Source organism: Neophocaena asiaeorientalis, unplaced genomic scaffold (assembly GCF_003031525.2).
Source record: "Neophocaena asiaeorientalis asiaeorientalis breed wild unplaced genomic scaffold, Neophocaena_asiaeorientalis_V1.1 scaffold297, whole genome shotgun sequence".
NCBI lineage: Eukaryota > Metazoa > Chordata > Mammalia > Artiodactyla > Phocoenidae > Neophocaena > Neophocaena asiaeorientalis.
This window is the reverse complement of record NW_020175435.1, coordinates 647,508-664,722: the sequence shown is the minus strand read 5'-3', so window position 1 is coordinate 664,722 and position 17,215 is coordinate 647,508. Positions and strand designations below refer to the sequence as shown.

The 17,215-nt window shown below is 51.0% G+C and overlaps 1 protein-coding gene across 5 annotated transcripts in view; it reads right to left on the bottom strand.

The window, feature by feature from the left end:
- Positions 1-7,729: 7,729 nt before the first annotated feature.
- Positions 7,730-17,215, bottom strand: part of CHD2 (chromodomain helicase DNA binding protein 2) — a 117,682-nt gene continuing 108,196 nt past the window's right edge. For 3 of the 5 annotated variants that reach the window (XM_024767699.1, XM_024767700.1, XM_024767702.1), the window contains 2 exons: positions 16,432-16,678; positions 10,974-11,307 (listed from right to left, as the gene is read on the bottom strand). In XM_024767699.1, coding sequence (XP_024623467.1) covers positions 10,974-11,307; positions 16,432-16,678 — 581 coding nt within the window. Of the gene's footprint in view, positions 11,308-16,431; positions 16,679-17,215 lie in introns of all 5 variants that reach the window. The other 2 variants (XM_024767698.1, XM_024767701.1) reach the window with 1 other exon arrangement.

Genomic DNA, 17,215 nt, shown 5'->3' with positions numbered 1-17,215 from the left:
TTCTTCCGCATTTGAACTCCTCCTGCCGCTTCGTCCCTCCCTCCCGCAGGAAGCAGAGTCCTCCCCAGGCCGGCCCCTTTAGCCAGAGCAAACTGTCTGGCCAAGCAGATCTGCCAGTGGGGAGAACAAAGACATGCTCGGAAAGGTCTGCTGGAAATGGTCTAGGGCCTGGGTCTCAAGCTCACTCCAAGCTCCTTTTGTGCACAAGTCCAGCCACAGTATCTGCTGTCTCCGGGGCTGGGCACTTTATTAACGTGGATGAACTGGCTGGGGCTGAGGGGGACACCCCTGAAAGCAGGCCTCTAAAGGGATTGAGAGGGCTGGAAATGGGTGGAGAGGCCGTCCCCAAAGCATGCCCTCAAGGAAGCAGTGCAAGTGCTTGGTCTATTGGACCAGACCCACCCTGCCCAAGGCCAAGCCCTCACCTGGGGGCAGGGGGTGGTGCCTTGGGTTGGGTGGGCCTGAATGACCAGGGATGGGCAGTGGTGTGGCCAGGGGGACACCCGGGCAGAGGGAAGAGCCCAGGCTCCAGGACCAGACCTGGCCCAGGATCCCAGCCCTGTCACCCACCTACTGACTGTGTGACGTAAGGAAATGAGGGAGTGAGGATTTTAAATTCTTCAAACATTCTTCCAAGGAATTTTGAGAACTTTAAATGAAACAGTCAAATAATTTAAATGGAGGAGTCCTGTGTCGGGGGAATCATGTACCTGCCTCGTCTTCTCGGTTGGGGGTGACGTGTGATCATTCTCAGCCTCACGTCTCCCAGCCAGGAGGGACGATGACCGCGTGTCCTCACGTGGTCTTCCTGCAGACAAAATGCGTACGCCCGCACCTGCCCTGAACTTGCAGTTCCTTTAACCATTTTCACAGCAGCCCTCCCAGGCAGATGCCATCGACCTGGTTTCCAGGTGAACCCCATGCCACCCACCTGCTCCTCCCTTGAGGAGCCCCAAAACAGGGCTGGCATCAAGCCAAGGCTCTGGTCCTGGGGCAAGCAGGGAGTCAGACCCCCACCTGGAGGCTGGGCAGGTAGGGGGACCTCAACAGACCCTGAAGAGAAAGAGGATGGGAAAGAAGGACTGAAGCCTGAAGGCCTGAAGCCTGAGAGGCTTGGGGTCGAAGGAGGAGACGGCCCGGGCTGCCTGTGGGGTCTCAGCTGGGTCACCCCAGTCCAGGGGCGGCCATCAGCTTTCCCAGGTTGGGGTCGGCCTTGTTGGCAGTCCCAGACATGATCCAGCTGCTGGTGTGGACCCCACTCCCAAATGCATGGGGACTGGAGTCTCCAGCCAGTGCCATGACAGCTACCTGTTCTGGACACCTGCCGTGTGCCAGGCGCCCTGCCAAGTGTTTGATCCAAGGACTGATTTGTCACAGCGGAGCCCCCTTCCCGCCGCCTCCTTCCTGAAGCTCAGGGGACTGGAATCCTGGGCTCCATCAGAGGGGCTTGGTCAGCAGGGCTCCCAGGTGGCCCTCAAGTCAAGGCCGGGGGCCTGGACCACCAGGGACCAATGCCAAGGGGAGCCGGGCAGCGCAACTTCAGCATCTGCCTGGGTGAGTTGACACATCCTGCCCTTTGCTAATGGTCAGGGTGGGAGTGCGCGGTGAATCCCTCCAGGAAGTGCCCAGGCCCCTCCCTCTGGGTGCTGACCTTCCCTTCTCTCTCTCTTCGGTCCTTGCACAGACACCAGCTGGTGCTTCCCCTGTGGGTCCAGTCATGGTGTGGGTTTGGGGACATGTTCATTTAGTCCACACACATTCGCTGAGGCCCTGTGCCGTGTCTGGGGCTGTGCTTGGTGTTGAGGACACAGCAGTGCTCCCAGGAGATGAGTGTGGCCGCCCCCCGCCCGGATGACTTACAGAGGGTGTAATAGAGTAGGAAGGGGATGAGAACGGCGGCGGGAAATGGCCCTGCGCTGGTCCTCACGTCGCTCACCTTGTTCTCTGGCCTTGAGGCAGGCACACGCTGCCCCTGAGCCTCTCTCTCTAGTCCTGGGTCACAGGGCCGTCGGGAGAATAAGATAATACCAGTCAGAGGCACTTGGGTGACAGTCGGAGAAGCCATTGAACAAGGCAGGGACAAGCTCGGCCTTCAGAGGCAGGAGGAGCCGCGTTGGAATCTGAGCTCCACCATTTAGCTGTGTGATCTTGGGCAAGTTACTTCAAGTCTCTGGGCTTCAGGATCCCCACTTGGAAAATGGGGATAAATCCGACCTCATGGCAATTTTGTGAGGACTCAACGAGAAAACACAATAAACAACAGGCCCAGAGCCTGGCACCCAGGAACCGACCCTCTGTAGGTGGTGGCTTCTGCTCATGGGCCTCTCACTCAAGCTGCTTTACTCACTCACACCCAAGTCAAGGCCGTGACCAGCTCGGGGTTCCCAAAGTTACATAACATACGGATGCTTTCTAGGGGCCAATATTTCCCCAGGCCCTCCAGGGCTGGAGTTCATTGTGTAATTTATGAGTTTAGGGAGAGAATCTTTGTAATTATAGCTCCTTTCAACTATAAAATCAAGACATTTATTAATTAAGCCCATACAAAACTACAAAACCAATAAAACGCAAAGGGACAGCATTAATTTAAGAAATGAGTGATGTTTTGCAGACCCTAAGTGGGCCCTCTCCATGCGATGGAGGGGGGTGGAGGTGGGAGCGTCCGGGCCAGGCTCTCCCCAGCTCAGCTGCCTGTCATCTGTCCCCCTGCCTTTCAGTCTTCTGACCCTGGGAAGCCCGTCTCGGGTGTGAGTTCCCTTGTCCCCCCGGGGAAGTAGCACTGATTCCTTGGCTCCAATACGCCCCTCCAGTCCCAGCTTCCTTTCTCCCTCCTGCCCTTCCCAATGACCCAGGATTCGCTTCAGTTGATTGAAAAAGATGTCCATCAATATGAAAATATACAAAAATTTCAATTCTTCTAGAAATCTCAAAGGACTACCCTCCCCACCCTACATCTGTTGGCCCCAAGTTCAGGAAACACTGAACTAGGACCTAGTCGGGCGACAGTTAGCTAATCTGATTCCCAGCCACACCCACTGTCAGAGCAGAACTCAGGAGGTGAAGGGGGCTGTGAGGCTCTGTGCAGGGGACAGAGTGACGTGGCACGGGGTTCAGAGGGGTAGGCAGAGAGGCCCCGGGTGGGGGGTTGGGGACCACAGGAGCCCAGAGCAATGTGGGAAGAGGTGGCCCCAAAAGGAGGCAGGGAGGCCCGCAGAGCCTTAATCTCTAGCCTCTCCAGGGCAGGGAGTGGGCTGGGCCTCAGGACAGACCAGATCACCAGGCCCAGGCCAGGCTGGTCCATGCTGAGGACCAGCAGCCCCGAGGAGCTGGCCACAGCAGTTAAGGCTCCCCTGCATGGTGCTTAGCATGGCCGGGCACTGCTCCCCCATCAAGTGGGTGACACTTCCCACCCCGACCCCAAGAGGTTAACACCTGGCCCAGGTCACAGCAGTCGGGGTGCAGCCTGATCTGAAGTGAGACGTTCTCTCTGGTACCCATGCTGTCAGCCAGACTGCTGTGAGGGCCCTGGATCTCCTCCCCGGGCCTTGGGGCCCTCCTGTGTGAGTCCACTAGGCTCTCCACCCTGCTACTGCCACCGCAGACCTCACTGCCTCTTCACCCTCCTGCCTGGTACAGTGAGCTCCAGGCCGGGCCTGGGTACCTCCCTCCGCAGGTGAGGCAGCCGGAGACCAGGAACCCTCATGCCTGCCGCAGCACAGCCACCCTTCCAGGAGCTATGATGCTGAAATAATACCATCGTGGCTAGTAAATTGCCTCTACTTAATATTTGCCCCAGGCTTCTAAAGACTCATCATGCTTCCAGTCCGTTCCCTGGAGATTCTAAAAATCCGGCAAATGAAGGGTTAATGCCCGGCAGGCCAGGAAGCCTTGGGGAAGTTGTTCTACTGCCCAGAACTGGCTTCTAACTGCTTTAAATGTACCCCTGGTCCAGGAGGCCTGCCGACTGGGACCTGAACTCTGGCCTGAGCCCCCTGCATGTTCATCCTCCAGGGAAGGGAGCACCCCGGCCCTCCTCTCCCTGGGTCCCCTCTCTGGGCACCTCACAAGAGAAGGCTTCAAGCCCAGCACCCACAGGGCCCATGCAAAGTCAGGACTCAGAGCTGGAGGTGAAGGAAACCTGGTCCCCGCTGGGAGCCCCACTTTTCCAGGGGGGCATGGTGGCTATGAGAACATGGGGGCGACAGAGTATGCCAGGGGCTCTGATGGCATCTGTGGGCAGCGGGAAGGGACAGATAGCAACGGGACAGGGACAGCAGGGTCAGAGGAGGCCGCTCAGAGGAAACCAAGCTTGAATTGCATCTTGAGGTTGAACAGGATTCACAGGCACGCGGAGGTGAAGGAGGTGGAGAAAAGGGGGACAGTGGCCTAGAAGCAGACCCTCAAACATCTGAGGGCTGGCTGCAGCCAGGGGCTCAGGGAGACAGAGAAGATGAGAGTGGCAAGCAGGGCAGGTTGTTGCCCATGGCCTCGGACCCAAACCAGCGAGCTTAGAGCTAAGGGGAAGGTCACGGGGGAGCAGCAGTGATGCCTGGGCCTTGTGGCTCAGGGCGGACCCTCTTCCTGCCACGCAGAGGTGGGAGGGAGGAGAGGCTTGAGCTGGGAGGAGCCTGTGTATCCCTGAAGGATGGCTGGAGGTGACCGTGAAGCAGGGCTGCCCCGTCAACCCTGGGGGGCAGAGAGCCCACCCGGCTGCCTGAGGCCCCTCCTGAGGCTGGGTGGTGGTGGTCAGCACGGCCCCCGGGCCTCCTGCTGGTGTAGGCAGGTGAGGCCAGCCTCTCCCTGCAGCCTCTAGCCCTCTCCTGTGTCCCCGCCCCGTCGCACTTCCAGCAGGGACAAGGTGCCTCCAGGTCTCTGGCTCCAGTGTGGGCTCACAACCAAGGAGAACAGCCCCCCAGGGGGCAGGGGAGTGACGGCTGAGCCCTCCCAGGGTTGGGTTCAGGTGGTGGCGGAGACAGGCCGTTTGTAGTGGAAATCTGCTGCCCCCTGCAGGACAGTTCTAGAAGCATACTGGCTCAGGGCCTTCCATTGGAGAACAGGAGCTGATCCCAAAACACACAACGCAGACCCCAGCTGGGTGGCAAGAATCGTCTCCCAGGTGCAGTTCCCAGCACCGCAGGATGTCCCAACATCCCCCTTTGATAATATCGACAGGTGCCGAGCCCATCAGGGACCCCTCAGGGACCTCACTCAGGCCACCAGAGCCTGACCAAGGGCTCTCATGCGGACTTTGAATCTGAGGCTTGGAGAGGCAGCAAGGTCGCCCAAGAACACCATCTGGTTCAAAGCCAAGTCTGTGCAGCTCACAGACTCATGCCTCCCGTTGGTCCTCACACCTTCCCTGGACCCCTGCCCTCTACTCATCTTCTGGCTCTTTTCTCCCTGGTATTTGTCAGTCCTTGTGTCCTCTTATTGTTCGCTTGCCTAGGGTCTGCCTCCCCAATCACCCCAGCTAGGAAATCAACTCAAAGAGGGCAGGGCCCCGTCCTTCCTGTGCGTGTCCACACCTCCTAGAACAGGGCCCGGCCCACAGGGAGAACCTCTCTCTCATGACTGTCTAGTTCTAGCTGTGTCTCCCCCACCAGACTGGGAGCCTTGTCTCTCTCTGTGTTTAGATGGTTCCGGTCCCTGCTGGGCCTTCCTCCTTGGGTTTAATCGCCCAGAGCAGGCTTTGCAGAAGCCCCTTTCCCGGGATCCCAAGACAGGCAGCTCCAATTATTTGGCTGGCTCCAGGGTGAGGGCTGCTACATCCTAGGTACCCCTGACCTCCCCTCCTCTACCTGCACCCTCCCCAGCTGAGAACTGATGGATGCTGTCTCCTTTCGGGTGGTCCCCGGGGCTTGCAAACCTCTTCCTTTCCCACAGCTGGAGCTCTCACTTACAAACCACATTAACCCTAGGAGCTGCCTGCTTCGAGAGCAAATGAAGGTGAAAAATCCACCTGCCCTACTGCACACAGGGAAGGACCAAAGGAGACAAGGGACCGACTTCCCTGCCCACCTCCTAGACCATCCCTGCCCCCCAAGGCCAACCCAGTGCACGGGGTCAGTGGGGACCATGCTTTATGATGACAATTCCCTCTTGGATCATGAAAGACATTAAGAAAAAGCACGTATGAACCTCTGCGGGGCAGCTCTGGCCCCAGGAAGCGGCTGTCATTCTGCCCATCTTCGAGGTCGGAAGTCTGTAGGTCAGAGACTCGCCTGTGTTCCACATAAAGCCCGGTCACACGGCACAGAACTGACCAGGAATCCCCAAGACTCAGCCCAGGTTAGGACCCCACCACCAGCAGCAGAGGCAGACCCACCAGGGCCCTGGTTTCTACAGGATAAGAAGCATTTATTCCGATAAGCCATGTCTCTTCCCCACTTCACAAAGCAGAACAAATGCAGCTTGGGAGGTGACATGAGCCCAGTAGTTTTCCAGTCTCAAAACGTGATGGAAAGGCTGCCTCCAAGACAAACCTGGTCCTGCTCCTTTAAGAGCCACAGGTTGGAACCCAGAGCCACAGATCTGGCAAACTGCGGGGCCTTGTGTTTCAATAAGTGACCTTTCTGTTGGCGCTAATTGAGAAGGACTTGCCTTGATGCCAGATGTGTGAGGCCCTGCCAGGGAGCGGGGAGGGGCCTGGCCCTGCTCCTTCCAGTAAAAGGCAGGCGTTTTTTGGCAGCGGCCAGCTTAGAAGCCTGGTTGCTATTGTAAATCGTAAGCTGATTATTGCACTTGTTCTTAAAATTTCCCAAAGTTGTTCCAGCTGAGCTGTGAGTTGCAACACGATTGTGAGCTAAGTTTATAGGCAGGAAGACCCCTCAGCTCTTGAGTCTCTGACTCCCACTGCATGCACTAAAACCCCGGCACCACCAGGCGGGCAAGGTTCCCTGCAGCCACGTGTCCTGGGCTGACAGTCACAGGAGTTAAGCCCTCAGCCCTGAGCAGACACACGGGTTTATTTGGTTATTAGCAATTAAGACCTTCACAAAGACCGAAGTTCAGTTTCAGAGTCACCTAAGTATTAGCAAAACCCTTTGGGTCTGGCAAACTTCTCCGCCTCCTCTTCAGACGGCTCGCCAGCCACGGCTGTGCCACCCTTCCTCTGTCTGGGGCTCGCAGAAGCTGGGCCAGCCCCCGTGCCAAATGCTCAAGTTAACATTTGTGTCAGTGTTTCCATTATAAAGTGCTCTTTTCCCCCCTTCAAGAATATACAGCCCAACCGTAAAATTACCCTCAAGGCTGCAGGCTGGCAGACCCGGTGCTCTGATTTCCTCTTGATGGGGGGCTGCGGGACCCCTGCTGATGGGCACCTGACGGGCACGGGTCTCCCCGGGGTCCTCCCCGCCCGGCACGACCAACATGGGAAATTGAAGGCGGTCTGCTCAGCCACTGGCGGCAACTCATCAAGTGCAGTGACTCGGGCTAAGACGACTGCTGCTGGGCCGGGGGACTGTCGGCCTCAGCTACTCAGAGAAAATCTAGAACGTGTGGTGAAAGGGCCTGGACCCGACAACACAACTGGGCCTGGGTAGGGGGAAGAGACGCGACTTTAAAAGGCTCCATTTCGCAAGCTGTCAATCTTGATGACCCAGCAACCAAGGGAAGGGAGACGAGGAGGCACGCACAGTCGCGGGTCACGCCAATGCAATGCAACGTGTTCGCCCAATTCTAAAAATCCTTAGTAACACTTTTTAATATACAAGAATCAAAAGTACAGCAGTTTTACAATGTAGGAAAATTTAATACATACTATATAAACAACATTATTTACATCAGAAATCACTAGGACAGTGGCATTTTTCACAAATATAAATTAATTACTGTTTAGTCAACAGGTTTTAAAAGTCCACAATTTTACAATAAAGAAAAACCATCTGGCCCCAACCGAGTGGGATACAGATGGACTAAAGCAGCCTGGACCCTTGGCCTGGCTCTCCTCGCCCGACACGGCAGCCCTCGGATGAGCCAGAGGAGCGAGCGCTGGCGCTGGGCCCCGGGCCACCGCTCCTGCTGACGCACTGGTTTTGGTCTGTAGGATTTCAGTGTCACTGTGTGAATTCATAACTGAATCGTGTTTGCACCGCGCACCCTGATGCGGCTCTCAGACATCAGGCTAGAGTGTCTGCAGCAGGACGTGAGAAGTGTTCTGGGTTCCCATCAAAGAGCGTTAAGGAATGCCTAAAAGGAAGGGGAGCCCGGGGCCAGCGACAGATGGCGGGGACGAGTCTGGAGTTACCGTGTCCTCTGACAGGACTAGGACATACACGTGAATCCGGGTTTCTGTTCAACTTCCCTCTTCCTCAGCCCCTGCTCTTTCTACCTAATAACTAAATCTTTCAAAGCTAGGCTCCACGGAATACCATCCTCACAGATTCCAGGGGCAGCTTCTCCCATCCACAAGTGAGAGAATTCCTACCTGTGCAAATTTCTGGTTTTGATATAAGCATACAGTATTCATACTGATTTAGGACAATGAGGAAATGCCTCCTTTCTCCTAACCCACCCCTCAAACATACTCCGACACCTAAAATAGATGCTTTTATGGGGATACTGTACCTTTCATAATCAATTTAACACTGACCTGGCTGACACTGCCTTTTGCTACATCATATGGCACTAAAAATCCTGAATGTGAACAAAAGGAAGTTCCTTTTTCCTCATGATGAGACATCTTTGGGAGTAACTCACATCTCCTACCAACAACTTCAGGGAAAAAAAAAAAAAAAAAAAAAAAAAAAAAACCTTGATGAGCATTGAAATGCAGGCCCTCCAATTCCTCCTCCTGGCCTCCTCTAACTGAAAGGACACGACCCAACTGCCCACAGGGGAAGCCGTGCTGGGGCCCACCCTGCCCACCTCCAGTGCCCGCGGATGGCTCAAGGATCTGCAAGCCAGGCTGCCTGTCCCCTTTGGCCTGAGCAAGACAAACACAGGTAGTGTCAGTACTGTTGGCAAGGAGCCCAACCCGTGGCCAAAGCAGAGGCATGATTTCCTATCTTCCCCCACGGAGCAGTCTCACACGTCCTCACTGGGGTGACGGTGGCCGGGGGCTCCACTGTGGTCCCTTGGGACTGTGCTCCGGGCACGTGTCGTACAAGCCCAGGGTGAACGACACCACGTACCAGGAGGAGAACTAGATCAGGAGGTGGTGGGCCCACTGAGCTCCCCTCACGAGCTGTGCGGACCCAGACTCTCATGCGGACCTCAGCACAGGCGAGCCCAAGGACGCTCTGGGAAGCAGAGCGTGACGGCCCCCCAAAGCCACCTCTGCTTCACTGGTGAGGCAACAGTAAAGGCATTAATGGTGCTGCCCAGGATACCAGCATGTAAGTGATAATGATTCTATGAAGTCCCCTCGGGTTAGTGCGGAGAGTTCAACCCTGTATATGCCCAATGGAAGGGTTTCCAGCAGCTCTGAGCCTGGACACGTATAGGCACACTGTATGTTCAAGTCAGTTATTCTGTCTCCATCTAGAAAGGCCTTTGGATACTCTTAACAATTACTGGCAAGTTATATTTAAAGTGAACAGAACGGAAGGCCCCAGAACCAGTAAAATGAAAGAAGCCTCCTTAACGAATGTAACCAACTTGCCTCCCATCCTGACTCAATTCAACTCTAGTCTGACTCTCACTATCTACAGCTCAGCTACCCTGTCCTTGGATGTTTCCTGTTTTGGAAAAAAAAAAAAAAAATGAACTGAGGTTTACACTTAACTTGATTTCGTTCTAAAAGATACTGAGTTCAATTCTAATGATCTCCAACTAGCAGTGGAAACGTGTTCACCACAGGCAACTTGTGTCTGTCCACCCACCACATGAGCGGCAGGAGATGTATGACTCTGCGGAATCTTACCTCTTCAAGCTGGGCGAAGGCAACTCCCGACGCAGCTGCGGATGGGGACCAGCTGCCACGCTGGCCCTCCCCAACTTGCCGCACTACCAACCCCCAGGCTGGGAAACCCGTCCGCCCCTCCCCAGCAGCCCGCCCGGGTGCTGCCAGCAACCAGCTCGTCAGCAGGCCTGCTCCCTCGGCCCCCTCCTCGCCAGGCCCAGGACCGTTATCACTCATCCCAGGAATCAGAATCCACCAGGGATTCCCGTGCCCTGGCCACACACACCCAGCCCTCGCCCCGCCTGCCCTGCGTGCAGCCCACTCCCAACCAAACAGGACCCACGCCCACTTCAGTGCTGCCCGACTCACAGTCCTCAGAAGTCAGCTGCACAGGCCCTACGTTCCCTGGCACAGGGGGCAAGCGAGGCCCACCTGGGAGACCAAACCTTTGAAATGTACAGTGTGGGAAAACTTAGTGTTGGTGGGGAAGCGGCCGCTGTGGAAGTGTTTCCCCCTCAGTCCCCCACGCCCCAAGCACCACACAGGTGTCACATGATGAGGCCGAGTGTCACTTCTCCCAAGAACACGTTTGAGGGGGGTACCTGCTCCCCTTCAAGTCCTATGATGCGAGACCCCACCCACTCGCCCCCGCGCCCCGCTCCCCAACAGCAGCATCCGTCACGTCATGGTGAACCAAACCCCGTGCTGTCCAGCAGGTCCCAGCAGCCTTCGTGCACACGCGCCTTCCCCGACCACGCGCCGAGGTCCAGGGCGCGCCAGCCCTGGTGATGAAACATTCACGACTCTAAGATCCTTTCTTCCTTCACTGGGGAACAGCCCGTGAAGCTGGTAGACAAAACGTCACCTCTTCCTCCTAGCACCCATCAAAGTGGGAGGCCAGGACAAGGCTGGAATGGGATGGGGTGTCCAAGTGCGGGAGTGGTGACCCAAATCAAAGCTGGACCGAGCGAAAGGCCCCCCACTCCCTGAAGTGCTCCTTCAGCGGCGAGCTGACAGCAGCAGCGTGTCCAGAAACGCCATCACTGGTCTAGGTAACTGGCTCCTGCGGATCAGACCAAAAACATCCAGGTGCTTAGTGACTCTTGCACTCCCCTTCGTTCCAAGCTGTCCTTTATGTTTTTCTAACATTCCAGTTATAATCTGGGTTGTTTTTCTGTTCTAGTGATCTCTCCAAAGGAGACCGATGATCCAGGGGTGACTTGGAATCGTGAGGAGATTTCTGAGAAGGGGGCGAGCGAGGATCTGAGACTGCGGGGTGCAGCGGGGGAAGGGGCTGTTTATACTCCCCCAATTTGTCTGTGTGGAAAGAGCGGTGATGGTCCGAGGGTCCCTGGCCGTGGTAGCCCATAGGGGGGCGGTGATCAGACATTCGTCGGAAATCCTGCTGGTGGTAATTTTGAGGCCTGAATTCATCGGATCGCCTCCGTTTGGAGTCGTGATGGTGCCTGAAACAGAGATGCAAGGATCAGCTGGAGACCAAAGCCGGATTCCCATCCCTCCTCCGTCATCCACTGGCTCTTCCTCATGCACTCATATTTTAAGGACGCTTCCAGAAACTCAGATGCAAATACTTACATTACTAGGAATAGAAAAAAAACAAAACTAAAGTAGTAACAAAGGGCTATTTTATACTTATTGGCAAAACACAGCCTATGAAATGGCATAAGCCTCATCAGGTCTGCAGTGAAACAAGTACACACTTGAGTCACTGATGGCTTTGTAAACTCACATTCCCTTCAGGAAAACTGGCAAGATCTACAAACATCCTCATGTTCCTCGACCCAGCCCAGGAGAAAAAGAGCCACAGAAATTATTTTGTAAGTTATTAGTAACAACAAAAAGTATAACCTAATATGCAACAATAATAGGGTTAATTAAATTATTTTAACACGTACTCAATGTGAAGAATATTAAAATTTTTAGTCAGGACCATGGCAAACTGCTTGTTATACTATTAACAGAGAATCTGTGTAAGTCAACAACAAAAAGACAAACAATACAACTCAAAAATGGGCAAAGGAGCTGAAAAGACATCTCTCCAAAGGAGATACACAAATGGCTACTAAGCACATGAAAAGATGTTCAACATCTTTAATGGGCATTAATCACCAGGGAAATGCAAATCAAAACTACCATGAGATACCATGTCATACCCATTAGGATGGCTACATTGAAAACACTAAAGATAAATGTTGGTGAAAATGTGGGAAAATTGCAATTCTAACACATAGCTGGTTGGAATGTAAAACAGGTCAGCTGCAGCAGAAAACATTTTGGTGGTTCCTTAAAAGTTAAACATAGGACTGCCACTGACTAACAATTCCAATCCTAGGTATATACCCCAAAAGCACTGAAAACAGATATTCCAACCAACACTTATATACCATGTTCACAGTAGCACTATTCACAAGAGCCAAAAGGTGGGAAAACTCTAATGCCTGTCAATGGATGAATGGACAAACAAAATTTAGCATGTACACACAGTGGAACATTATTCACCCATGAAAAGAAATGAAGTACTGATACATGCTACAATGTGGATGAACCTCTAAAACATTATGGTAAATGTCAAAAATGCCAGTCACAAAAGGCCCATACTGTATGATTCCATTTATGCCAACTATCAAGACTAAGTAAGTCCACAGAAACAGAATGAAGAAGATTGGTGGTTGCCAGGGGCTAGGGAGAGAGAAGAGTGGAGAGTGACTACTTAGTGGTTACAGAGTTCTCTCTGGGGTGACGGAAGTGCTTTGGAACTTGACAGAGGTGGTGCTTGCACAACACAGTGAATGTACTAAATGCCTCTGAACTGTTCACTTTAAAATAATTTGTTATGTGAATTTCACCTGAATAAAAGAAAGGGAGGGAGAGGGAGAGGGGAAGGGAGGAAGGAAGGGAGGGAAAGAGAGAGACTGTCCATGTTCCAGCCAAGATGGAGTAACAGGGGCTACACTTACTCTCTTGCTGAAACAATCAGAAAGGGACAAAATGTATGGAACAATGGTCTTCAAGACACCAGATGTCACATAACAAAGAACCGCAATCCCTACGGGAAGAGAAACTAATGAGATAAGCCTTACAAGCACCGGCTCAGGAGAAGCCCAGACTTCCTGCGTTGGGGTGGGGGTGTTCAAAGTGTAGAGTGCAAGAGAAGCAAGTTCTACAAAGAGAAAGAAGTTCAAAGACCAGTAAAGGTTCCCCCTCGAGTGTTCAGCTGGATGCCGCTCAGGGTGTATATGTGAGGAAACCACCCAAAGGCCAGGAGAAAAAAAAACACTGAGAAGGATGAGATGCCAGTGCTCTGTGCTCACACAGAGTTGGAACAGTGCCTGTTCTCTTCTCACCAGCCAGATAGGGAAACCTCAAGATCCAAGGGGCACTGGTAGAGTACCAGGAGGGTCCTGGCCTCAGTGCTGGGAAATCATGAGCCTTTGCCTGAGCACTGCTCCAGTTCTGCCTAACAAATCCTAACGACAAGATCTGAAAGAATCGAACTGTTTCCAAGTAACCTAACTGTGTTTCATAACAAAGCTCCAGAACGTTTACAGGAATACAAAAATGTCCAACACTTAACTAGGTATCTAATCAAAAACTACCCGGCACAGAGAAATAATAGCAAAAATAAACAAATGGGACCTAATCAAACTTATAAGCTTTTGCATAGCAAAGGAAACCATAAACAAAACGAAAAGACAACCTATGGAATGGGAGAAAATATTAGCAAACAATGCAACTGACAAGGAGTTAATTTCCAAAATATACAAACAGCTCATACAACTCAATAACAAAAAAAAACGAACAACCCAATCAAAAAATGGGCAGAAAAACCAAACAGACATTCCTCCAAAGAAGACATACAGATGGCCAATAGGCACATGAAAAGATGCTCAACATCGCTAATTATCAGAGAAATGCAAATCGAAACTATAATAAGGTATCACCTTACTCCGGTCAGAATGGCCATCAATAAAAAGTCTACAAGTAACAAATGCTGGAGAGGAGTGGAGAAAAGGGAATCCTGCAACTGAATTTAAGTTGGTACAGCCACTATGGAAAACAGTACAGAGGAGGTTCCTTAAAAAACTAAATATAAGAGTTGCCATGTGATCCAGCAATCTCACTGCTGCGCATGTATCTGGACAAAACTATAATTCAGAAAGAAACATGCACCTCTATGTTCATAGCAGGACTAGTTACAATAGCCAGGACATGGAAACAACCTAAATGTCCGTTGACAGATGAATGGACAAAGAAGATGTGGTACATACACACAATGAAATACTACTCAGCCATTAAAAAGAATGAAATAATGTCATTTTGCTGCAACATGGAGGGACCTAGAGATCATACTACGTGAAGTTAAGTCAGAAAGAGAAAGACAAATACCATATATCATTCATATGTGGAATCTAAAAAAATGATTCAAAGGAACTCATTTACAAAGCAGACAGAGACTCACAGACACAGAGAACAAACTTATGGCTACCAAAGGGGAAAATATGTGGGGGAGGAATAAATTAGGAGTTTGGAATTAGCAGATACAAACTACAATATATAAAATAGATAAACAAGAAGGTCCTACTGTATAGCACAAGGAACTATATTCAACATCCTGTAATAAACTGTAATGGAAAAGAATATGAAAAAGAAGAGAACCAGGAAAATAAGACCCATAATGAGGCAATAAATCAGTCAACTGAAACTGACCCAAATCATAGAATTAGCAGACAAGGATAGAAATACCATGTTGAAACTGTATACCAGATTTCAAAAGGTCAAAGAGAGACATGGAGGATTAAAAAAAAGGACCCAAATGCCAACTTCTAGAGACAAAACTACAATTTAAGAAATACAAAATATACTATCAATAAATGGGCCTCGAGGCAGATTAGACATTGAAAAAGACAATATTAGTGAACCTGAAGACAAAGCAATAGAAACTTTCCAAATGAAACAGAGAAAACAGAATTAAAAAAAATAAACCTAGCATCAGTAAGCTGTGAGACAAATTCAAGCAGCCTACCACAGGTGTAACTGAAATCTTCAAAGGAGAGTGGGGGAACAGAAAAAAGTATTTGAATAAATAATGGTAAAAAATTTTTCAAATCTGATAAAATGATAAAGGTGCAGATCCAAGAATTCCCAAGCACAAGAAACATAAGGAAAAATATACCATGACATGTTATAATCAAATTGCTAAAAACCAGTGATGAAGAAAAAGACATATTATGTAAAGAGGAGTAAAGATAAAGATGACAGATTTTTCATCAGAAACAATACAAGTAGAGAATAGAGGAACATCTTTAAAGTACTGAAAGGAAGTGTCAATCTATAAATTTATACCCAAAAGAAAATATCTTTCATAAGTGAAGACAAAATAAAGATTTCCTCAGGCATACAAATGCTAAAAGAACTTATCACCAGCAGACCCACACTAAAACAAAAGTCCTCCAGGCAGAAGAGAAATGATACAAAGTGGAAATACAGATCTACACAAAAGAATGTAGGGCAAATGCCCACTGGAGTCAGACAAGATGGTACAGAAGGGTGGGGGGTGAGGGGTACAGACCCCTCCTAACAGAGGCTGCTGCTACTCGGCCACAGCTGCTGTGCTAAAGCAGCCTGGTATCACCAGATCCTCCAAAAGAAGGCAGGACACGGAGATGTTTATATGAAATTTTCCTATATTAATTTCAAGGTGCAGTCAAAGCATGTCTTTAGCCTAGGGGAAACCAAAGTTGCTAGGAAACTAAAATACAGCTAAGTCCTGAAATTAAGAAGAATAGATGAAACCTCTTCAGCCCTTCCTGTACTTAGTGCTAACTCTCACAACTACTCTCACAAAACCTTGGCCCATCATATCATGATATTATATAGTTGTAGAGAAGGGACAACTTCAAAAGACTGTGACCGCTAAACTGTGGGCTCCTAGCATGAAAGGACCACAGGCTAGTGCTCGGCCTAGTGTGGCCGACACCATAGCACAGAGCTTAATCATTTTGGTTGCAGACTCTGATACTTAATGGCTACCACTTCTCTAGATTTCCTCAGAGGATGGCAGAAAACTCCCCCTGCACAAGTGTGATGATGAAACCATAAATGGCTCCTTGGCCCAGAGAATAAAACTTAAAACCTGTAACTTGGCATTCAAGCCCCACCCCCACATCCAACCTGTTCATCTTCTGGGCATCCCTTCCTGGGGGCCTATCCTTGGCCTGGGCTTGTGACGCCTAGTCCACCTCTCTCTGCTTAGCTGACTCTCCAGGGCCCAAACCAAGAATCACCAGCCTCCCCTCTTCCTCAGCCCTCAGGAAAAACTCAAAAATCCATTCTTTCAACCGTCCACTCAGCACACAATGTCAGCTGCCTACATCATGATTTCTCCCCAACATTCTGAAGATGCCTTGATGGCAGAAACACAGCACCAGACTTGGGACCACGCCTGGCACATGGGAAGAACGAGCATCTGATGGATAAATGCATGAAGTTTCTGTGGCTTGTCTCTCCACCTATAAATAGGAAGCCCCTGGCAGAGGTCAGTGCCTGGTGTCTGAGGGCCCTCTGCATACCGGTCATAATAATCCCTGTGTCCCCGGTGGTCGCGGTCACTGCTGTACTGGTCATACGGTCTCTTTCTGGACAGGTTGTTGGGTCGGTAGTTCCCTGAACGGTGGGCGTCCATGTGTCGCCGGTCCCCATAATGGTGGTCCTTGTACCAGTGCTGCTCATACTGATGGTGCCTGTCACCACCCCAGGGTGGATTGTTATTGCCACCACCATAGTTGAACTTTCTTTCCCTCTGCCAGTCGCCTCGATCTGCAGAAAGAGAAATAATGATCTCATGATTCCAAGAACTGGCTGCATTTCACTTCCACTAAAGTTTAAACTGAAAAGGCCTGACACATGTTACAAACACTACACTTCTTCCTTCTTGACCTTTTTGCTGCTGGTTATCATACAAGTAATGAGTCCAAAATTCTTTCCCCAAAATTTTAAGGCAAAAGAAAATTCACCTTTCTCCTTCTGAAATTTAAGAACCACTGTTTTTCATTTTCTTTCTTTCTTTCTTTTTTTTACTGTTTTTCATTTTCTACACCTGCTTACCTTCCAACCTGGGGCTTACCCTTAAAATGAGATTTCACTGAAAGAAACAACAACAAGGGCTTCCCTGGTGGCGTAGTGGTTGAGAGTCTGCCTGCCGTTGCAGGGGACGCGGGTTCGTGCCCCGGTCCGGGAGGATCCCACATGTGGAGCGGCTGGGCCGCTGAGCCTGTGCGTCTGGAGCCTGTGCTCCGCAATGAGAGAGGCCACAACAGTGAGAGGCCCGCATAACGCAAAAAAAAAAAAAAAAAA